This window comes from Durio zibethinus, chromosome 11 (genome assembly GCF_047325235.1).
Source record: "Durio zibethinus cultivar Kanyao isolate XHJ-2024 chromosome 11, ASM4732523v1, whole genome shotgun sequence".
Lineage (NCBI taxonomy): Eukaryota > Viridiplantae > Streptophyta > Magnoliopsida > Malvales > Malvaceae > Durio > Durio zibethinus.
In genome coordinates this window covers 5094841-5117828 of record NC_143172.1, presented here as the reverse complement: position 1 = coordinate 5117828, position 22988 = coordinate 5094841, and the positions used below count along the sequence as shown (strand labels likewise).

The following is a 22988-nucleotide window of genomic DNA, read 5'->3' as shown; positions in this document are numbered from 1 at the left end:
TGATTCATTGTTTGTGATCCTAAATGCTGTGGGTTGCTTAATAATGTTCTTTCTAATTTTATGGTTTTTAGCCAGTCTTTTGAGGTCCATCAAATTAATTAATTTTTAATATAAAAGATATTTTAATTTAAAATAAAAAATTATAAATTAATTGTATATTATTTTTTAAAAATAATTACATAAAACTTAAATTTTGAATTCATCAAATTAATTAATTTATGTGTTAAGAAGTGCTCCCTTAAATGAAAATTTAACTTCTGTTTAAAATTGCCTAATAACACCTATTAAGATGTTTTCTTTTTCGATGTTTTAAAAAAGGATGGTTAATAACAATATACATGTAATTTCTGAGCACTAAAAATATATGAAACTTGATGAGCTGTTATACTCAATATCACATATAAATTGTTAACAAACGGTCAAAACACTCCTTTTTGATCTCCTTTGACCCTGTATACACGGGTTTAACTTGTTCAATTTTATTTTTTTTTCATTTTTTTGTTACTTTTGTCAATGACATCCATTGAAATTTTGGTCATCCTAGCGATTGGTGTGAAATTTGAATAGTATAATTGTTAATGCTATAATTCAGTAGGAAGATATATCAATATCCATTATTTTATTTTTTATAAATAAAATTGAAAATATAAGAAACAATTATAAATATTAAAATTTAAATATCAAATTTATTGAGTATTCGTTTTAAAAATAATTACATAAATGAATTAAATTAAAATTTTAATTCATTAATTTATATTCTATATATATATATATATATCCCTTTAAATGTGATCCCACCCCTTAATTTAAGCATTAGATTTATGTATTTTAAGCTTTAAGGTGAAGGTGTCACTTTGTCCTCATCTTCTTGATTTAGTAATTAAAGAGCTCTTAAAAAGATATAGAAATATTGATTTCGAATTAAGACTTCTTTCCTTTTTTCTTTATAGGTTATGTCCATTCTATATACCCAAAAAATGTGTCATTTCAAATAAATTTTGAAAATCTTTAAAATTAAATTTCTTTATATTTTAATTATTTAAATAAAAAATATTTTTTTTTATTTTAGAGTTTTGTCTTCATTCATTTGTGAAATGTCACTCTTTAATTAATTGATAGCATATAGAATATACAGAAAAAACTTCACACACACCCATCATGATTTGTAACTTTTTCACTTACAACTTTAGAGGTATTAAATAGTTTAGGTGGCTCGTAGCATGATATGGTTTAACATGTTATAGACTGTGTTTGGCACAATCCATTATTGTGATTGTTATGGGCCATGTCTACTTGTGTCGTGCTGGCCTAATTGCTCATTGGATTGGCATGGTATGACTATGACCTATCAAGGGTCAGAGCCAATACACGGCACATGGGTTAACATGGCATGGTACACAATCACTAATGTATCGGTCCATAACCTTATAAATGAATTAATTCTATTGGTCCTTAAATTATATTTCATGTTACTCTTATCATATAATAAACACTATTTTACTTTTTTGATAATTTAAGTTAGTAGTTTATAGAAATTAAATTATATTCTTAAATATACTTATAAAATATTTAAGCTAGTAATAGATGAAATTACAATTTTTTTTATTTAGATCTATCATTAAAAAAAAGGACTATAAAATGTATATTATTTAAAGATCAGTTATGAAAAAATCTAACATAAAGCAAAACACATGATATAAACGAATCATCATATGGTAAGAATGAGAAATTACATGATAATGTGATATTTGTGTATTTTTTTTCTTTTTGAAATTTAAAAAAGAAATATTAGTGTTTGTTAATTTTAACAAATACTTTTAATTTTTTCTCATAAATATAAATATTTTATCGAACAATATAAATTACTTGCATCATGTATTAATTTTTTATATTAATTTTTAAATACAATAGAAAAAATAAAGAAAATAAAATTTCCTAAAAAATGATAAAAATTAAGAAATTATTAATAAGTCATGCTAACTATGAAAAGGTATGAAAAATAATGTCATTCTAGGCATGACATGATCGAATAAGACTATGATCATATATCGTGTTTAGTCATACTTTTAGTCTTAATAAGTCGTACCAAAACAACATGTTAAATAATAATACTGGACTGATACGACCCATAATTTTTTAATGGATTAACATGGTCCGTTTGACGACTCTCCTTACACCCTTGTGAAAATTTTTTTTCCATTTATAATCTTGCAGTTCACTTTCATTACTAGAAAAAAAATTCGTGTTAAAATCAAACAGAATTTAATGAAATTATAAAATTACCCTTACTTTTTTTTTTTTTTACATAATATCTAAAGAAGGAGAGGAGAATCGAAACTCAGATCTCAACCCCTTCAATGAGAGGTAACAAACCTATGCCACTGCCTAAAGAAATATGTCAACATAGATGCATGTTAACAATCATTTTACCCAACAGCCAGGCAGGGCATATGCGTTTGCTTCAGACTTTCAGAATAAACCTGTTTACTGGTTTATGCATATGCTTAATCAACCACATCACTGCTGAAGAGCTTGAACTTGTTGGCATCAAGAATCAACTTCCTTATAGAAGAGAACGAGCCCATGATTCCGGTACCAGTGAAGGCAACTATGATAAACAGATTGATCCAGTAGGTGATGGATGATCTTGGGGGCTTGTAGGTCATGTTATAGAGAAGCATAGGGAGGACAAAATCTAGAGGAATAAAGCCAATAGCACCTACCACACCATTGATATCACCAAAGAAAGGGAGCATTGCTGCCATAAATCCACAGAATATCACGTACAGAGTCCGAAGAATTAGCCTGGGAATAAGATTCCTTCGGAAAACATCCCTTGCTTTATATCGGCTGATTGCTGTTCCATAATCTCATATGCAACTTGAGAATAAACCTATGTTATATTGTACGGATATTACCTCAACGCAAACTGAAATAAGGTTTTTAAATTAAAAAAAAATCAACAATAACTCATTCCAAAAATATTTTCTTGATGTTGAACGTGGTAATGGAAACCATAATTAGTTAAGGTTCTCCAATCTCCAATTTTTGAGAAAAGGAACATACCAGGCCAATGGCAAATAGCTGTAGAAGAATGAATACAACTGCAAGGCCCATAACTATTGTTGGAGCCAAGGATGGTCCATCGTCCGGCATTAGACTCTTCAGAATGTTTGAGTTGGATTTGTTTCCAGAAACCCAGTATCCAGAAACCGCAGCTGAGTAGAAAGTAACAAAAATTACACTGTAACACATTAGGAGTCCTTTTACCATCTTCCCAGTAGCAGGTGCAGCCAGTGTTGCCTGTGTCAAAGACAAAATTGTTGATAGGAAACCAAGAAGCTTTTGTTGACAAAACGATAGTTCAAATTTGCTGTTTAATGATTTTAATAAAAATTAGAAATCAAACAAATTATATTTCAAAACTTCAGCCGCGTGAGCACAACTCCATCAGTAAGTAGTAATCTCTGGAATCTAGTTTATTCCAACAATCATAGGCAACGGATTTCTAGCAAGCGTCTTCTGGAGATTCATGTAAGAGTAAAAATTTACTTGTATTTCAGGAAGAATCCCGTTCCCAAAAATGGCAGCTAATATGAAGATATAAGTGAAGGCGCTAAACACCCTTGATGAATTTGAAGATTCCAACGAATAGTCCCTATGAGGGGCATTTTCAGAGAAACCTGCGGGAAAAGTAGAACTTGTTTAAATCCAAAAATGGTGCCATAGTATCATCTGTTTTCTGTATATGATCAAAAATTGGAAGACTTTGAATTCAAACTAAAGACTGAAATTCAACTATGATCTTCAAGAAGCTTAATTAAAAGATCTAAGCAGTAACTAAAATTTATTTATGGAGAAGTTGCAGCATTGGTTATGTGTATCCTCTGTTTCTAACAAATCCGATAAGTCTTAACATTTTCAAATGATTCCTTTTGCAAGCAGCAAGTTTTCTCCTGCTACTTCATTACTGGGGTTCAATATTAAAGTCTATTCAACAAACTAAAAAGCTCCTTGGGCCTAGCATTGAATCAGTCACATGTCATACTGACATTTCATGTCACAACCTCGTCTGCTGTCTGGGCCAAGTATTTAATAGCGACGTATCATTCCATATGATTGTAGAGTGATCAATTCTTGCTTCTAGGTGGCCATGACTATTAAGAACACTCTGCTTTAATTTCATTCAATCTTCTGTTGAATTTACATTAACATATTACATGTAAACGATTGAAAGGCTACTCAATGATTTCTACACCTGCGTGGATACAAGCACCGACCACAAGGAATGTATAGCACAAGCTGAGAAGCAGAGAAGCAAAATTGAGGTGTCTGAGGGAATGGAAGGTTGGGATCTGAGAGAGAACTATCATCACCACAGTTACCATTGCTATGAACTCATACAGCTTCAAGGATCCATTGGGAGAAAGGTTCGAATAAATGATCTTTCAACCAAAAAATGAAAAAAAAAATAAAGAATTAGAGAAACAATCAATGCTGTATGCTTATTGATGAAGACTGATTTTCTGGCCTATATAGCAAAAAGTCACCCCTTACAAAACAGAACCAGACACTGACTGACCTTCCCAGAAGACCGAAATAAATGACAGGAGGACTGATTTGAACAAGAAATTAATGGTATCTTTATCATTAATTTAAAAAAATATCGATGGGTCCGAATCATCTCCGTCAAGCTTGAAAAAAAATGCAAAACCTGTTTACATTACAGGAAAAGAACCTTGGGGAGAATTTTGTTTTTGAACAGAACAAATTTGTCGGTGTTTGTGCCAAGTCTTAGGTCGCCTTGAGCCTACACCATTTGATTTTAGAATTAATTGCATTGAGGTGAGGGCCATACCTGAAGGCATTCCCCTGCGAGCAAAATTGCTCCTATTCCAACCACAGTGTTGATGGCTGTTTGAATAAATATCACAAAATAAAACATCCATCCTGACCCTGAAGTAAACAAAAAAAAAAAAAAAGACTTAAAGCTTTAAACCCTACAAGGTTTATGGTTGAGTTCGTTATACTTTTTTTTCTTCAAATAAGGTCCCTAAATTTGAATATATATAAATTTTCTTCATATAAAGACAGCTATTTCCGCACCAAAAAATTCGCATGCGTGCCCCAACCTCTCTAATCAAGCCGAAACTCATTCTGTTTCTGACTTTGGAGCACTACTATTTGCTTATCATGCGCTTTCTCTTTTTCAAAATATTTCCAAAATAATTTCACATTTTAAATGTTTCTTTTAGACAAGTTGTTTGCTTTCTTCCATTTTAATTAGTTGTATAACATATAGAACAATCATCAATATCATTCATTTTATTGCAGTTAGTTATGATTTATTTAACACATAAATATAATAGTCATCACTTTTTTATTTAAGAAACGATGATTCGATTCTCTTAATAAAAAATTATAACCTGGATCAAATGTTCAGATATAATTTTTGTTTTTTTCTTATTTCTTCTCCGCAATCATCTTTGAATTATAAGACTTACCCTAAATCAAAGACAATGACTCCATGCCTCGGTGAGACATTATATTTTTTATCTTTGAAGTGATTAATTTGTCTCGTTAATAAACTTAATAAAAGTCCCAAATTATTCAATAAAGCCACGTGTAACGTCGGCGGCGAGCTCGCGAAAGCGTATGTGGCGGCGACCAGCTTTTTCACAGTGGTCGAGCACCTTTGACACGAGATAGTAAGAGTAGAAGGTGACGCATCCCATCACAGTTAAACAAACGAAGCCTAGGCTCCATCCCAATCCCCTAAATGCATACGGCAGCATCAGGATTGTTGGCCCCACGATCGCTGTCGTCAGATGAAACCCCGCATGGCACCACTTCCCTGTATTTCATTGGAAACAGAGAGAAATGTATAACAGGGAGCTTAAAAAAATTGCTTTTTTTTTGTTGGAGAAGTCGTAGGAGCGATACTATTGATGATATAAATGACTGTATATATCAATGTGCTTTATTTGTCACCTTTTGATTCGAGCACAAAGATTGCTCCGGCGTCAGAGTCTAGGCGGGACTCTGAGAACGGGTCCTGTTGTGGAGGTTGAGCCATATTTTTGTCTTTGGTGGTCTTGACTTCGGAGGAGGGGAAGGCGTAACTAACACCTGAGAAGGGGCAAAGAGAGTGTAATTTAGCCTCCCTGGGACGTGAAAGGGAATATTTAATATATTACTATGCTCTTATCATGAATGTTAGTCTATTGGTTTCGAAACGGAAAGAAAAGGGAGGGCTAAGGTTTTTCTTCAAAGAAGGTTAAAGGGAACTGAGAAAGGGAAATTTGTAGGTGAAAATAAAATAAAAGTGTTAGATCGAATTTCAGCTAGAATTCACCTCCTAAAAATGGATAAAATATTTGGGCTAAACTCAAGTTCTAAGGTTTTTTTTACTACTCTATTTGTTTAAATTTTAAGCGAAATCACTTGACTAACCTGTTCAAGTACTATATTTGACAGACATAATTGGTGGCAATAGTGATTCGATACTTCAAAGTATTGGACGTGTGAAGAAATAAAGGCAAACCAGAAATGCCAAAGCAACAATATTTGTATCATATTTAGAAAAAGAACTACTTTTAGTAGATATATATTGTGTATGACAGAGAAGGGAATATGCTAAAGGCCTGTGAAAAAATGCTCGTTTCTTTCAGCTCATCTGCTTCCCTTTTAACTAGTGGTTTGTGTAGTCACTAAGCGATCTCTTGCTCGATCACGCGGAAAAGGTTTCTGGCTTGTTTTGATTGCTTGGACGAAACTGTGCAGTAACGTACCGTAATTGCGTAGCCTAGGATTAGTGATAAAGTATTCAAAATAAAATGTTTCCAAATACTATTCACTATTTTATGAGCCAATAGTTGATTCCTTTACCTTCTTGGTATATATCCATATATATATATATATATATATATGTGTGTGTGTGTGTTGAGCTTAATACTTCTTGTTGTATATTACCATAGAAAATTCTAAACTTCTAACGAATTAAACTAACATTTTCTCAAAAAAAAAAAAAAAGAAGAAAAAAAGAAAGTCTCATGATGAAGATGGTTTTTTTTTTTTTGAGCAATGAGAGATTCTTAAACTTCACTCATGTCATCTCCCGAGCAGGTATTACTATAAGTAAACTTCTAGTTTACTGGGTCCAACAAGCTGGAAATAATTGCCCTTGTTTGGTTGGCTGTTAGTAACTAATACTATATATTTGCGTAAGTACAGTAGGGTCATTGGAAATCTAAATTTTGAATCATTCAGATTGTGATGACATGGATGGAGCATTAACCTGAGAATTTTTGCATTAAATAAACTCCGGGATTGCAATCATTTATATTGCTGTCACACGAACTAACGGTAGACTGGTGTAGTTGAACACTACCAGCCTTAATTGCTGACTTCATGTCCAACGCATCAATAATCCACTGGCTTGGTCTCCTTTTCTCTTTGGTTTCTGTAACTTTTATGTTGCATGAATCTAAGCCACATGAAAAATATCCCGACACAAAGATAAAATCTGCACAGCCAATGGTGATAAATCAAGGAACCTCAACAACAGTATCTTTTTCTCTTCTTCAGTCTTGACCAGTGGATGGGTTTTTGTTTCTGAAATTTTACAAGCTCCTCCTCCTCTTACAGTGAAATTGAACTTTGCCCGTAAGAATTTTTCACCATCAATCACTGAACGTGCCCCTGCCCCAGCTCCCATGTATATCTTACAGGTAGGGGTGAGAATGGCCAACATAAGTATATTGTACTACTTAAGTAACTTTAATTGTCTAAAAAATTGTTTTTTTTTTTTTTTGTCAAACCGAAAATGTTAGGTATATTAACTCAAAATGACAGGATTATTTTACACAAATAGTGGCAGGTGAATAAAAACTGCTACTCCTACTTTACACGGCCTCTTCTCAATTATAACTACACAAATCATTTAGGGGAAAGGGGAACATGCTGTTGACTTATAGTAAATACAAGAAAGGTACACTTCATTGCTGCGCCAAAAGGACTTAATGCTCCTTACATTTTAGGAGCAGAAATTTCTAAGCCTTGTGTATATGCTTGCTGCTTAGTCAACCACATTACTGCTAAAGAGCTTGAACTTGTTGGCATCAAGAACCAATTTCCTAACAGAAGAAAATGAGCCCATGATTCCCACACCTGTGAAAGTAATGATGATGAACAGATTGATCCAGTAGGTGAGGGACGACCTTGAAGGCTTATAGGTCATGTTGTAGAGAAGCATAGGGAGGATGAAATCTAGAGGGATGAAGCCGATAGCGCCTACGACAGCACTGATGTCACCAAAGAAAGGAAGCATTGCTGCCATAAACCCACAGAATATCACATACAGTGACCGAAGAATTAGCCTAGGGATAAGGTTCCTTTTGGAAAACATCCCTTGTTTAACGTCAGCTGATTGCTTTTCCATGATCTCATAAGCAACTTGAGAATAAACCTGTTTTATGTTGGAGAAAGAATATTACCTCAATGCAAATGAAATGAGATTTTGAAATTAAAAAAAAAAAAAAAAAAGACAGAATCGACAGAATTCATTTTCTCTCCGATTTGAGTGAAAGAGAGCGTACGGATGGCTTACCAAGCCAATAGCTAAGAGTTGCAAGAGAACAAATACAACTGCAAGGCCAAGAACTATGGTTGGAGCCAAGGAAGGTCCTTCATCTGGCATCAGACTCTTCAGAATGTTTGAATTAGATTTGTTGCCGAACACCCAGTATCCAGAGATTGCAGCAGAATAGAAAGTAAAGAAGGCTACAGTGTAACACATCAGCAGTCCTTTTACAATCTTTCCTGTAGCAGGTGGAGCCAGAGTTGCCTGTAGGAATGAGAATATTCAGATGAAAAAGGCAGGAAGGTTTGATGCATCTCAGTAAACAATCTCAGAATCTTCCACCTTACAAAAGGTTCAAAACTACAAATCAAAAGATACTGTATGAATTCATATAAGAGCTGAACATTACTTGTATTTCAGGAAGTATCCCGTTCCCAAAAATTGCAGCTATTATAGAGATAGAATTGAAGGCACTAAACGCCCTTGCTGAACTTGAAGATTCCAAGGAATAGTCCCTAGGAGGGGCATTTTTGGATAGACCTGCAGTAAAAATTAAGATTATTCAAATCTGGGAATGAAGCTACTGTGATGTGTCTCTATTGATAATAAATGAAAAGAATTCTGCTACAAAGAATGGTGGCAATTATTAAAATCTTTAACACAAAGGACAGCAATTTAACAATAACAGAATTGAGTAAATTTAATTTGAAAACTTCAGAAGTAACTAAATCATTTAGATATCTAGTTGCTTTGAAGTTAGATCGGCATTTGAGTTGGTTAGACATTAAAAGTTAGTTGGTCTTCTGTTTCCATTTAAAATCTTAATAAGTCGAAGCTCAAGTGATTCCTTCAGAAAGTAGCAACTTGTTATCAAAAGTCTAATAATTGCTTGGGTTGATATTAAAATGTATTAAACAAAATTATGGAGACACCTTCAGCACAGCATTGAATCACTCACATGCTTGTCAGTACGAAATCTGAACCATTCAACCTAAGTTGGTTTCCTACTTTAAAGAAGAAAAAGAGGAGGTGGGCTGGAACAAGTATTGAATGATACAAAAAATAACGGATCATCAGGCAAAATAAGAAAGTTCTCCACCATATTACCTTCTTTATGTCTGATTTTTTTTCTTTAAGGCAGGCATAAGAATTGTATGGATGCATTCAATCTTCTAGTTAATACAAGGTTAACAGCCTATAAACCAAGATTTCAAAGCAGGTCAATGATTTCTATACCTGCATGAATACAGGCACCAACCACAAGGAAACTGTACCCCAAGCTGAGAAGAAGAGAAGCAAAATTGATATGTCTGAGGGAATGGAAGGATGGAAGCTGAGAGAGAACTATCATCACCACTGTTACCATTGCTATAAACTCATACAGCTTCAAGGATCCATTGGGAGAAAGGTTCTCATACATGATCTTTCCACAACCAAAGGCAAAATTGAAAGAGATAAAGAAGAGTAATTAGTACTGAAATTAAACTATAGATTTTCTTTTGAATCCAGTTTTATAGTATTCAATTATTCATTAGTAAATCAGCAAAACACCTTCCTTCTGGTCAGCCCTATGTTAAACCAACGCTAATACAGAAGAGTTCTAGATAAAATTTGACCAAATCTTTTACTTCAAATATTCTTCTGATTCTCCCCTCCAAAGTAGTGAGCTTTAGATGGTGCCTCTTGATGGAGACTGATTTATTGCATACAAGACCCATCTTCAAACAAGAGTTAGCCACAGTAGACCATACTAGAAGATGGAAATAAATGGCCAAAAAACTGGTCGGGGCAACAAATGTAAGGTATCTTATCTCTATCCTTGGAAAAAACTAAAATAGATAGGTTCCAAATAGAGCAACACCATGTGTTCAAATGTTTTTGATTGGATAAAACTTGCTTTAGAAGTAATAAGAATGACTATACCTACATCATCTGTTAGACCACAAAACTTCCAAATGGAATTAATAGATGGAGGGCCATACCTTAAGGCATTCCCCTGCAAGCAAAATTGCTCCTATGCCAACCCCTGTATTGATAGCTGTTTGGATGAATATAACAAAATAAAACATCCATCCAGAACCTGCACGAAACACTTGCGTCTGTTTAGCATTTCGGTATTTTTCTTTTGTAGACTAATTCCTGAATCGATAAGCAATAAAAAAATAACTTACACACTATTATTCCATATACTAAATAAATATTGGTATATATTTTCATTGACTTTTTAGTACTCAATAAAACGTACGAAATTCTGGTATCAAACAATAAGAAATTCTACTACTGATTATCAGTATTTCTCCAAGAGGTTCCAGCCTATCAACTAAAGCCATGTATGCATGTTGCGTCGTGTGATGCCGAAATGGCAAAAGTCAACCTACTTTTTTACGCTAGGAATGATGACAGTAATAATAATTTTCCGTAATTAGTTAAATGATCCAACTTTTACGCTTTCCAAAATCCGATGTGGAAAAAATTCTCTAACGGAACCACAAACCAAAATGCAACCGGCCAACACGAAACGGTGATTGCGTGATCGAAAGAGCGAAAAATATTGTTAGTCAATACCTAAAACGTCGGCGGCGAGCTCACGGAAGCGGATGTGTCGGCGGCCAGCTTTTTCGCAGTGCTCAAGCACCCTGGACATGAGATAGTAGGAGTAGAAGGTGACACATCCCAACACCGTTAAACATAAGAAGCCAAGGACCCAACCCAATCCCCTGAACGCGTAGGGTAGCGTTAGAATTGTAGGTCCCACTATCGCCGTCGTCAGATGAAACCCCGCATGCCACCACTTCCCTATGAAAAACACCAAGAGAAAAAAAATAATTTGTAGGCTAAAAGGCTCAGGTGATCATGGTTTCGAGTTGTGACGTTTATAATTTAGCTCTGGTAATTCACCTTTTGATTCAAGAACGAAGGTTGCTCCAGCGTCGGATTCCAGGTGGGACTCTGAGAACGGGTTCCGTTGCGGAGGTGTCGCCATATTTTCAGGTGCCAAAGTCAGCTAAAGATAGAAGGAGGAGAAGGGTTAATTTTGTTCTTGGAGGAGTCGAAAGTAACGTACGCCAGCAGCCAGGGGAGCAGGACTGATGGGCAGCTCAGCCGCCCGAGAACGTAAAAGTATGGGACGAGTATTTTTATATTCGTCTTGATATAAAAAGAACACCGGGGTCCCGGGTTCTTTTTGTCAGCTCCTCTATTGCAATTGAAATTACCTGACTGCCTAATGCAGTGATTAAGGGTGAAAATGGGCAGGGGTTTTTTGGTCCTTTTAAGGTCCTTTTTTGGGTCCTTTTATTATCCTCGGTCCTATCGGAAGTCTTTACGTCTGCGCATAGACCGAAAAGAATGCATGAAACTTTTTATCTATATTACTCTGTTTTCCTCTATCATGACTCCATATTTTTTTATGTATTCTTCAGTTAGGCCAAATACGAAGTTTACTGGTTTTCTGTGAAAGGATCTTAAATTGAAAACAATGGACAGCATTCGACCAGAGATGAGAGAGAACACTGGATCTTAAATTGCAGTCAAAAAAGTTAACATTGAACAGCTCTTAAAAGCCTACTAAAATGACGATGATGTTCAACAAACACTTGAACATCAACAAAACATTAGAGCTTTCACTGTTGCAGCTTGTTCTCCTCCGCAGCAGCTGCTGTAGATTTGTATTCTTCCAATTCTTTCTTGTATGCTTCCATGGCTTCAGCTGCTTTGGCATTCCAACTATTCTTCTCTTCCTCACTAAGTTCCTATAACCCAAAAAATTAAAACAAAAAAACAAACCCAAGAGTGAACCATAGTTAAGGTTAAAAAACCAAAAATGGTGTTTAAGATAATACCATACTTTCCATTTCACTGAAATCAGGGCATTAATTGTAGAATTGTTGATTCCTTGTCGCTCTTGGATCAGAGTTTTTCTTGTTTCTTTACTGAACAGAAGGAATGAAGAAGCAGGCTTCTTGGGCTTGTTAGGGTCAGAGTTCTGCTGCTGCTTCTTCTTCTTCTGGCGCTTCTCCTTGGTCTTCTTAATAATATTCTCTGTCTTCTCTTTCTTCTTAAGCAATTGAAGAGCTTCTTGTTTTTGAAGTTTCATCATCTCCTCCTCTTCCTTCCTAAGATTCAAGGCTTCTTCCTTCTTTTTCTGCTTGTAAACCTCCATTTCCTGCATGTATTTTTCCTTGTTCTTCTTAGCCATCTGCAATTCACGAAAACAAATGAGAGCTCTAACCAAGGAAGTAAAAATGTTATGGATATTTGTATCTATTTAATCATTTACCTCTTCATAAGGTCCTCTTTGTTCTTCAGTCATGTTCTTCCACTCTTCACCAGTCATTTTCGCTACCTCCAAAACATTCTTGTTCTCTGCTAGAAGAGCTGCCCTCCTCTCGTTGGAGAACAAGAAAAATGCTGACATGGGTTGCTTTGGCTTCAACGGATCCCTTTCTTTTTTGGTCTTCTTGGTCTCTTTCTCTGTTTCCTGTTTGAACTGCAAATACTGTTCAAGTAACTCCATAGCAGTCTTCTGCTTATGATCATTTTCCAAGAGCTTCATGGCTTCACTCTCGCGCTTTTCTTTTCCAATCAGCTGCAAATAGGCTTCCTTCTGTGCCTGATATTTCTCTTCATAAGGCTTCTTTTCTTCAGTAGTAACGGTTTTCCATTTCGCCCCCAAAATATTTGAGACCTCTTTGAAATCTGCCTCTGGGTTCTCCTTCTTGACCTAAAAACCAAGTAAACACAACAATGAGATAGTTGGAGACTGACTAACAAAACTATACTTTAATTGAAAATTTTAAGTATCCGGTTATCTACCTCATTCCATTGATCTTTGCACCATAAGATGTAAGGTGGAGATGGCCTTTTCTTTTCAGGGCCTCCCTCCTTCTTCTTCTTCTCTTTTTTGTTCTGTTTCTTGTCTTTCTGAGATTGAGCAATTGGGAAAGTCTGAAGAAAGAACAAGAATAAGAATCATCAGAAATCAAAATCAAGAAAGAAAAGCAAGGGAAATCAAGAGAAAAAAAAAAGTACCATAGTGGGCTTAAACTCCTTTATTTTCTGCAATTTCTTAAACTCTATCTGCAATTTCTCTCGATCTTTTCCCTTGGTCTCAAGCTCTTCCTCTTTCAACTTCAGCATCTCATCTTTCTCCTTCAATAACTCCTCTGTCTTCTCCTTCTCTATCCTCAACTTCTGCAGCATCTCTTGCATTTCTTGCAACTCTTTCTCGAAAGACTGCTGCTGCTGCTTGCTCTGTTTCCCTTTCGCAGCGGCTTTCCCTCTCTTGGAAGTTTGAGAGAGTACCTCGTGGTTCTCTTTGTAGGGATCAGCTTCCATTGGAGAAGAAACTGGAGTTGGGGAAGGCTGAGAGAGCTTTTGTGCCAAAATATTGGCATCATTTGTTGATGGGTTTTTCTGTTTCAGGGCTTTTCTTCCATTGTTTCTTGATTTTTTGGGCACATCAACAACTGCTGTATCAGCCATATTTGGGAAGGGCAGACAAATTTAGAGAGATTGGTTTCTTGAGATAAGAATGGCTTAGTTGACAGGAAGAGCGGGGGGTTTATAAGTGGAAGGGAGAGCGGAAGCGCAACGGTCTGATTTTTCAAATTAAAAAATAAGTTCTTGAGATTAAAGAAGGATGCAGGTTTAAAACATTTTTTACCGTTGAGGGGATTGTATGGATTTTTAAAAGGGAATACTCGTTACTTTCTTGAGCGGTTTATTAAGGAAGTATCCTAAGGCCTAATCCCCGGTTTGTGAAAAGCAGATTTGAGGTTGAAAATGTAGAAATTGGGACCAAAAATTAGGCAAAGTGTTTGCGCCGTATCAGTAGTTGATTCTGTCATCAATGAACATGCCAATGGTCCGCGTTTCTATACAAGTTATAGATTATCTATGCAGCAACTGGCAATCATTGAATTTTATAATCAATGTTACTGTTGCTGAGGCTTGAAACGAGTACGATTTGTTGGAACTAGTCCAGAAATCACCAAGTCACAAATATAATTTATACTGACTAAGATTTATCTCAGCAAAAGCTCAATCCCATTAACTCTAATCTCATAAGAATGGTGCCATTGTCATGTGCTTTTTGATATCACCATCATGTCAACGAAGAGTATAAGATAGATAGAGTTCTTTTTATTTTCATCCTTAAATTTTTATATTATACTTATTTTTTATTCATACATAATGAATATTTTAAATATATTTCTATTTTTATCTCTACAAGTATTTAATGGGTATAAATAATCCCTATAATCATAACTTTTTTAAAAAATAAATTTTTATTTTTATTTTTTAGCTTTTTGATAATTTTTTTATAAATATATATATATATATTAATATATATTTTTCAATAAAAATATGTTAATTATAATTAATCTAAAATAATAATTTATATTATTTAAAATTTTATTTATTAAATATATATAAATATATAAAGTAAATATCCAGTCCATAAACTTTAGGTTAAATTTTATTTTAGTTTTTAAATTTTAAAAAAATCTAATCGAATTCTTAGTTGCCTAAATTTATATCAATATAGTCACTTCATTTGATAGATTATCTAAATTAATAAAAAATCTCATGTGACATGACACATAAACTTTAAAAATTAAAAATTTAAATACGTAGAATTTTAAAGTTTACTTAAACATGTATAATTTAAAAATATGAAATTAAAAATAAAAAAAAACTTAAATCGAGGCATAACTCAATTAAAGACAAAATATTAAATTAATTCAACAAAAATTTACTTCTTACTGATAAGTTGAATACATATAAACTAACTCAATAAATATATTAATTCATGAAATATTTTAGCACAAGTCCATATCATTTCATTACTTGTGCATACATTTACTAATAAAAAGAATTATAAATCAAAATAATCCCAAAATTTTCGCAAGATTCAAATTTTTTAATCCAAAAAAAAAAAAGAACCAAGTTTTTTGTAATCATATATAGCTAAAAACCCTATTTTTATGGATAATAAAAAGAGCCCGTAAAATTTCAATACAAGACACCACAAAATAGGAATCGAAAGGTTACCTTTATCATATTGAATATCAATAAATGCCATTAACCCATTACTCAGATTTGAAATAAATAAAAATAATTTCATTAATTTCTTTTCTCTAAATTACCTATTGCTTTCTTCCTCTTAATTTTAAAGGGGACAAAAGAAAAGACGGAAGAGATAGGTTGCCAGAATCTCAACTGGAGAAAGGTTGGATTAACCCAAATAGTATCGAATCAAGTCCTTTGCATTTCATTTGACGAAGAAGGTAGAGTTGTTATTGAACTCCAACTTTTGGTGCAGGTAGTGGGAGGGTCACATGCTACCCCTCCAAGTGATTTGCCATCTCTAGGCTGTTGGAGGAAAAGAGAAGGCATAAAGGAAAAGGAAAAAAACCAAAATCGAGTTATAACGTAGTGTTGATTTAGGATTTTTTTTAATTTTATATTTTTTAATTATATATGCTTAAGCCAATTTTAAAATTTTACGTTTTTAAATTTTTAAAAATAATGTATCATATCATATGAAAAAAATTTTTTAATTTAAATGTTTCAACAAATAGAAGAATTGCCTTGGTATACATTTAGATAATTGAAGATTAGATTAAAATTTTTTAAAGTTTAAGAATTAAAATAAAATTGGACTCAAAATTCAAGAACAAAAGATGCCATTTACTTAAATATATATGTAGAAAACAAGTATGAAACAGATGCTGCATTATTCATCTCTATTCCTATACCTAATAAAAAATTAAAATTATATTCATCACATCTTCATTCTGGTACCTGCAATGTAATGCTAATTCTCGTTCAGTTAAAAAGTTGGGTTTCTTATTGGGTATAGGTAAGATTAATATCCTTGGATGTCACCCTTCGAACTCCGATCAATAACTTGCACAATAAATGAAGAAAGAATTGCTCTCTAGCTTTCAAACTGAAGCGGTAAAATCAAATGGACCAGCTTTGAGAGACGTAAAAGTAGAGACCTCTCTAACTTGTTAATCAAAATTGACCTTCTCATTATGAGTCTAAATATACAGGATTACACCTAACAATAATTACACTACTAATTTGAATATATTATAATATCATACCATAATAATTACTCATTAATTGATATTAATTAATATAATCCCATATTTAATTACTTTGTTAATCAACCGGTATGAGACCATACAAAATTATTTCTATTTCCATCCAGTAATCCCAGCATGATCCACAGAAAGCTGAGCGCCTCAGCGGAGGGAAACAGATGAACCACTGGCATTCACTATGATAAAATGCCTTTGTTCAACTAGTGGCTATGAAGAAGCATCACTTCAGGATGGCAACTGTCAAAATTTCTTGAGAAAAAACAACCTCCAAAATCGATCAGGCAAATTTTTTTGATTAACCATTAACCACCATCTCCATAATTACATCATTCCAAAAGTCTATTGGTCCAGGTAAACACCAATGTAGAGAGTCGTTCTGAACAACTGCTGGTTTGTTCTCTGGTATCGGCTGAAACTGACGATATGAACCTGTGTGTCCATCTGGTCTCAGTAATAAGAGATTTGCGAAGACAAGAAGTTTAAGATTCACCTCATAATCAGCAGCTTTTGCCGTTGCCTTCTCAAACTCTTCTAATTCAGCATTACGCAGAATTCTGTCCAAGTCTTTGATTAAGGATTGTTCCTCATTAGATTAACATAAGCACTCCACATGACAAAATCATCTGGCAAACCAAGAAGAGATCCAAATGCACATACAAGTATATACGTTTAATGAAACTTTTCTTGTTACAAATACAACAAATTACAAAGGATTTTGATTTTACACCAACCACAGAAGAAGGTTTTATAGGATATCAAACAAATATGGCTATAGCAGGGGCAAAGGCAATTGCCTCTTCAAATTACTCATCAGAAGAAGTTGTAGAACCTCACTGACCAGGGACCCTCATGCCAAATCCACGCTTCTCTTTCTCGACTCTGTTGTCCAATTGTCAATAGATTACAATCAGTGAGAACAAATTTTATAGCTTGACTAAAGGAAAGGGGGGAAAATCAATTTAAATTGTAAAGGTAGATTTAATTGTCTAAAATCTGAAGTTGACATAATTTATTACTATCAGATTAACTTCCCAGAAGTTCAATACCAAAAAAATGGTATCACAGCTTTTTACTATCATTTCCTGAACTATAGGCCAAGCAAAACAAATTGTCTATTGTAATAAAGAAAAGAGAGAGTGAAATTGCCTATGGAACCTCAAACATGATATCTAGTGGTGATACCTTCAGAGTAAATGCATAAGCATCCTATAATGGATCAACTAGCAATTGACAGTACAGGAGGACTTACGTTGGGGCCAGTTTGCCAAGATTATATAATTGTATGCGAGTGCCTTCATCAAAAACTCTTCCGGACACGTCGAGAATATAGCTTTTGTCTCTTGTCGTTGGTAATCCTTTGCAAGTTAGGAGGTCTAGATCTTTCTGATGCAGCTCTCTCCCATTTATAAAGACGGCTGTGTTTCCAGCAGCACAGTTTTCTGGCATGGGGTAATTGAATTCTTCAATGAACGGCTGCAAGACAACATTAGAGCATCATCAACAAATTAGAGAGAATGAAATACTATCAGCAATAAAATTGAACAATGGATCAATTGATCTCACGGGAATTATGCCAGAGCAAGGTTGGCCCATCACACCCCAGAATCCAGCTTGAGAATCATACCTTTTAAAGGCAGATTAAAAAAATTCATTACTATCACACAAAGAAGAGCGCATTACATCCAATTCTGTGGAAGCAACCCAATGCACAAAAGGGAAAATTATCTGAAAGCTATTCATAAAACAGTCATTTTCTTAAACAATATCAAAGAATACTACTTATGCTGCTAAACTTCCTGCATTGTTACATGGGTAAACCAGTTATTCATCCATTCTTCTTCATCATTGTTATGTTTTCCCCTTTCAGTGTTTTTGAGTTGCACAACTGCATTGATAGTTTAAATCATCTACGTTACATCACTTAATATAAGCATGCTTAGAAGTTAGAAGGATATGCATTGATTACCAGTAATTTCCCGGAAGAATTGGCCCAGCTTGCTTTTCAGCCTTTCTAACTACAGAGTCAGATATAGGTTGTCCATTCACCAAAACATTAGGTCTTTCATTCTTGATGTTATCATTAGATCTTGAGAAATCTCTAAAGCTTTTCTTAATAAGACCTACTAAAAACGACTTGCTGCCCTTGTGGAGTTTCAATTGGTTGTCTTCTTTGCTTGCTTCAGAAGAGTTTTGATATGAACTTGTATTTAGATATCCATCTAAAGAAACTTCCACCTCAGTTGCCACTAGTGCATTTTTCTCGGAAACAACTTGAGAGGCATTTTTCACTGGGATAACCCTTGCGAGTTTAGCCCTATTTGCATTCGTACGTCTGCTCACTGTTTGATTGGATGATGGATTGTTGACTTGCTCCTGAAAAGGTAAACTTGAAACTGTAGGGCAAAAATCACAACTAAATGGAAGCTCAGAAGAGCCAGGAGAATCTCTACGATCAATAACATTATCAGGGCCTTCCTCTTCCTTAGAAGATATTTGGTCATAACCAAAATTTTCAACATTGCTTGAAGTGGGAACTGCGCCACCAGCGTTAAAAAATCCATGAGAACCTGGGTGGCTGTCGTTCAGCAACTCAGAAGACTTTTCTTCGGCCTCAGGAGGCCTTCGCATGGGACTTCCAGGAACAGAAATAATCAGTCTCTTCTTCTCCATTTCAAACACAATCACAGTTGAACAAGCACCACATCGTAATCTCCAGTCATTCTTCATTTTTCTGAATTTTCTGGGCAATTTTAACAGTTCCAAGCAATTATAGCATGTTATAAATGGAGCACCACTGGCTATAGGGTGACAAAGCCGTTTATTCCGGCTGGTTAGTACTGCCTTTCTAGGACTTCGTCGACCAAAACCTTCAATATCTGAATCGATATCACTTGGCCATATGTGCACTGCTGGATCTTGAAAGTTCAAATGAGGACCTTTGGCAGCTCTAGTCCGATAGTGTTGCCCAACTCTATCAGAATTCACATAATGGTTGAAAGTGGAACTGCAAGGGTCCCTCAAAAACCTTCTATTGCTAAAACCAGCAGGTGGGACTTGCGAAGGGCCTTTCCAGTTTTTGTCATAGCAATGTAAGCATGAGCATGCAGGGAAGTGATACAAGGTTTCGTCTGGATTTGGATATGATGCAAGATCTTCATTAAAATCCAAATATTGTCTTGAAGAGTAGCCATAACCATAAGTCCTTTGCTGAGGATGGTGATAGGATATTTGATTATGATGTCTTCTATGCATACCTGGTGAGAGAGAATCTTCATAAGAAATCTTGCGATGAACATTCTTTGAAAGTGGGTGGAAATTTCCATAAAAGTTCTGGACACGGTCATCATCATTCATAGAACTATGATTTAAATAAGTCAACTTCGAAACATGATGATATTGTGCAGATCGACGATGAGCAGAAGACTTATTGCCAATAGAACCACCAAGATGGTTAATAGAAGCCATCTTATCACTAGGAACCATTTCCCTGGGCGTCTGGGGCATATCATGAGATCTACTCAGTTGATCTTTTAACTCATCCAGCTTCTTGAGCAGCTGGGCTCGATCCTTTTCAAAATTTTGAAACCCATTGGGAACGTCTAGGTATTCAAAACTCTTCACTGGTTTGTGGTAGCCATAAACAGAACCACACCTATAATTTGAAGGTCCCTCATCAGGATAATGGACAGCTGAAAATCTATCCTGTTCATCAATTGTTCCCAGGCTCCTCTTGTAAAACCTTCCAAACCCATCTCTGTCCACACCCTTCAACCTCAAGGACCTAGCGAAGTCTGCTAATTTGGGCGAGTAGTCCCCAACTTTGCTCTCTCTACTCGAATTTACAGACTTAGACCTGTTAGTGTTCATATCCTGATAATAATGCCTTTGAGGATTCTTTGAGGATGGCACATAATTATCAAAATATCCAACTCCTTTCTCAGTTCTATCATGGCCATGCCTATTTTCCCTTACATTTTTATCATCATCAAGGAAGACTTCCTTATCTGTTCTTGAAGAATGACTGTTGAAATTCATACTTTTTTCTCCAAAAATTCTATCCTTTCTCCTACTTATACCCTCAGCTCTACAATTTTCAGTCTCATAAGCACTGCGTACACTACCTCCTTTGTCTAACTGATTATCCGCTTTCTCACAATCCCCTCTTCCCTTCTCAATTGGCTTGTCTAGAAACCCATTACTAGCTGGCTCTTTCTTCTTTGCTGTATTGTCAAAGAAAACCAGCAAAATCTCTCAAATATATTAATGGTCTGTTTAATTGCAGAAAAGAGACATATAAAAATTAAAAATAAAGAACAACTTTACAACGTTCTCCTCTATATATTAGCATGTTCTATTTTTTTTTCCCTTTGATTTCTAAGCAACAAAACAAGGAAGAGTTTTAACTGTGAAAGGAGAACTAACCTTGAAGAACAGCAGCGCAAGAACCGCACTTGTAGACAGAGTAGTCGGGAAGCTCCTTTATCAGACTTTCACACTTGGGGCAACGAACAAACCGAACTTTTGATTCTTCGGCCATTATTAGTCACCAACAGCAAGGACCCAGAGACTTGATAAAAACAAACCAAACCATTAAACTATCCAAAAAATGACCAAAAGAAAATAAACTTTCTGGTTTCTTCAATTCCCTGGAAATTTTTGCTTCAAAATTGAGAAACAAACTGAAGACAAATGAGGTTTACTAAAACAGAAAATTAAGAAAGAAAAAGAAAGGAAGGAAAGAAGAACTTGTTTGAAAGTCCAAGAGTCTGTTTTTCCTAGTTAAGGAGAAGTTTGGAGGGAAAAAAAAATAACAAGACAAAGTCGTAAGAACAAGGCATTCTGTTATTTCACTGCTTGTTTGTACTTGTTAGTCTTTGGAAAAATGGGCCCAAACCGATAACGTGTTCAAGTTTTAATGTAAGTTTTGCAGAAAAGGCTGCCATGGAAAGCCAATATCCTGGTTTGCTTGGTTTGAAAAAAGCAATACAATGGTCTGAGCCAGACTGACAGGACTTGTTTCAAGAAGAAATCAATGTTCGCATTTTGCACTGAACCTTTAGAAAATAAAATGAAGTTGCTCTCTTATTTTATACACATTTTTGGATTGCCACCAAACAGTACAAGCATGCAGTCGGTGGACAATTTCTCTAATGTTTTAACCTTTAAATTCAGTAGGAAACATATTTGCTTGGACATCAAATATTGTTTTTATGCCAAACACAATTTATACAACTCTAAATTGCAGGCCGACAGACATTATCAAACACTTAAAACAAACATTTACAAAAACGCGCTTGGAAGAATAGAGGGATGATGCCGTAAATTAGGTGCTGGTAAGACTTCAATGGTTCTGGAAATTGCTAGGAAGTCAGAGAAGAATATGTCAAACTAAGGAATGGCCAAAAACCCTCTTCTCATCAACATCATTGAAACCCATTTTTCCATTACTTAATCTGATATTAAGCTGTGTTGACTGCGTTTCTGAAAAGTTAAGTCAACGCTAATGACGAATGAATGGAGATTAATCCGTTGGAATTAGGGCCGAGTCAAGGGTACTGGATAAAGCTTGTGACTCTCCAGCTGAATTCTGAAAGCAAGATGAAGAAATTTGTTTGGCAGTTGTTACGGTTAATTTTAATTTAAATTATTTAAAATTATATTAATTAATTATTTTTTTTATTTTTATTAAGTGAATTAAATTTATGAATTTTTAAAATTAAATGATTAAATTAAATTTGATTGGTTTAATTATTTTTTTATTAATTAAATAAAATTATATTTAAGTTAAATTATATTTTAAATTCTTGATTTATCATATTTTAAATAAATTAAATAAAATTATTTAACAAAATATTCAAACATCAAAGTATTATATTACAAATTCTAACAATTTATGAAATTAAGTGATCCATTACATGTAATTTTTATTTTATATTTGAATTATATTATATTTTTATTAAAATTTTGATTAATTTGATTTTTAAATTGAATTAATTTAAAATTAAATTATTTTCGTTAATAAATTAAAAAATTAATTTGATAACTGATCAATTAATTAATTTAATCGATTAATTGGGTTAAAATCTAATTATGATCACCTTACTAATTTGGTGTATTTTGGAATTCATTGGGATAAAGCTTGAGCTTTTCTGCAAGCTCTTAATGGCGCAGAGAAGGCTTGATTGTCGTTTTCAGTGTATCTAAGTTGCCAAATGGAATTGGATGATATACTAAAAAAAATACTAAATAACAACAATACGATGGAATGTTTCCACCAAAAAAAGTAACTC

General features: G+C 34.3%; 4 protein-coding genes across 8 annotated transcripts; all 4 read right to left on the bottom strand.

Moving 5' to 3' along the window:
• Positions 1 to 2800: 2800 nt before the first annotated feature.
• LOC111290949 (putative GABA transporter 2) lies at positions 2801 to 5324 on the bottom strand. Its single transcript, XM_089768707.1, has 8 exons — positions 5297 to 5324; positions 4859 to 4956; positions 4728 to 4810; positions 4558 to 4615; positions 4259 to 4445; positions 3490 to 3683; positions 3067 to 3303; positions 2801 to 2893 (listed from the first exon to the last, which is right to left on the bottom strand). The coding sequence occupies exons 1-8, from the start codon at positions 5322 to 5324 to the stop codon at positions 2801 to 2803; spliced, it is 978 nt and encodes a 325-aa protein (XP_089624833.1).
• A 2489-nt stretch (positions 5325 to 7813) lies between these two features.
• On the bottom strand, positions 7814 to 11710 carry LOC111290885 (putative GABA transporter 2). Its single transcript, XM_022882390.2, has 7 exons — positions 11480 to 11710; positions 11147 to 11377; positions 10564 to 10661; positions 9818 to 10004; positions 8991 to 9121; positions 8609 to 8845; positions 7814 to 8467 (listed from the first exon to the last, which is right to left on the bottom strand). The coding sequence occupies exons 1-7, from the start codon at positions 11562 to 11564 to the stop codon at positions 8078 to 8080; spliced, it is 1359 nt and encodes a 452-aa protein (XP_022738125.1). The 5' UTR covers positions 11565 to 11710; the 3' UTR covers positions 7814 to 8077.
• Positions 11711 to 12081: 371 nt separating this feature from the next.
• LOC111290884 (high mobility group B protein 6-like) lies at positions 12082 to 14127 on the bottom strand. Its single transcript, XM_089767819.1, has 5 exons — positions 13613 to 14127; positions 13397 to 13528; positions 12861 to 13304; positions 12429 to 12779; positions 12082 to 12333 (listed from the first exon to the last, which is right to left on the bottom strand). The coding sequence occupies exons 1-5, from the start codon at positions 14063 to 14065 to the stop codon at positions 12205 to 12207; spliced, it is 1509 nt and encodes a 502-aa protein (XP_089623945.1). The 5' UTR covers positions 14066 to 14127; the 3' UTR covers positions 12082 to 12204.
• Positions 14128 to 17338: 3211 nt separating this feature from the next.
• LOC111291201 (uncharacterized) lies at positions 17339 to 21985 on the bottom strand. Of its 5 annotated transcripts, none has more exons than XR_016346235.1 (5): positions 21121 to 21928; positions 18665 to 20918; positions 18262 to 18430; positions 17948 to 18171; positions 17339 to 17577 (listed from the first exon to the last, which is right to left on the bottom strand). XR_016346235.1 is itself a non-coding variant. In XM_022882831.2 (5 exons), the coding sequence occupies exons 1-5, from the start codon at positions 21233 to 21235 to the stop codon at positions 17529 to 17531; spliced, it is 2703 nt and encodes a 900-aa protein (XP_022738566.1). In that variant the 5' UTR covers positions 21236 to 21985; the 3' UTR covers positions 17339 to 17528. The 5 variants fall into 5 exon arrangements, 1 of the variants encoding a protein (XP_022738566.1); XM_022882831.2 differs by having other exon boundaries at positions 18262 to 18322; positions 21121 to 21985; XR_016346236.1 differs by lacking the exon at positions 18262 to 18430 and having other exon boundaries at positions 21121 to 21926.
• Positions 21986 to 22988: the final 1003 nt, after the last annotated feature.

Bases quoted from the DNA above. Each gene is read 5' to 3' on its own strand.
- LOC111290949 (XM_089768707.1), bottom strand. From the start codon at position 5,324: ATGAATGATATTGATGATTGTTCTATAT. The intron at 4,811-4,858 runs GTATGGCCCTCA...CAAATGGTGTAG, and splicing joins TCGCAGGGGAATGCCTTCAG to GCTCAAGGCGACCTAAGACT. The intron at 4,616-4,727 runs GTAATGTAAACA...TGTTCAAATCAG, and splicing joins CTCCCCAAGGTTCTTTTCCT to TCCTCCTGTCATTTATTTCG.
- LOC111290885 (XM_022882390.2), bottom strand. From the start codon at position 11,564: ATGGCGACACCTCCGCAACGGAACCCGTTCTCAGAGTCCCACCTGGAA. The intron at 11,378-11,479 runs GTGAATTACCAG...TGTTTTTCATAG, and splicing joins CTTCGTTCTTGAATCAAAAG to GGAAGTGGTGGCATGCGGGG. The intron at 10,005-10,563 runs GTATGGCCCTCC...GGTTGTGGAAAG, and splicing joins TTGCAGGGGAATGCCTTAAG to ATCATGTATGAGAACCTTTC.
- LOC111290884 (XM_089767819.1), bottom strand. From the start codon at position 14,065: ATGGCTGATACAGCAGTTGTTGATGTGCCCAAAAAATCAAGAAACAAT. The intron at 13,305-13,396 runs GTAGATAACCGG...CTTGGTTTTTAG, and splicing joins GCAAAGATCAATGGAATGAG to GTCAAGAAGGAGAACCCAGA. The intron at 12,780-12,860 runs GTAAATGATTAA...CGTGAATTGCAG, and splicing joins AAAGAGGACCTTATGAAGAG to ATGGCTAAGAAGAACAAGGA.
- LOC111291201 (XM_022882831.2), bottom strand. From the start codon at position 21,235: ATGGCCGAAGAATCAAAAGTTCGGTTTGTTCGTTGCCCCAAGTGTGAA. The intron at 20,919-21,120 runs GTTAGTTCTCCT...TTGACAATACAG, and splicing joins TTGCGCTGCTGTTCTTCAAG to CAAAGAAGAAAGAGCCAGCT. The intron at 17,578-17,947 runs GTAAGTCCTCCT...ATTGGACAACAG, and splicing joins CTTGGCAAACTGGCCCCAAC to AGTCGAGAAAGAGAAGCGTG.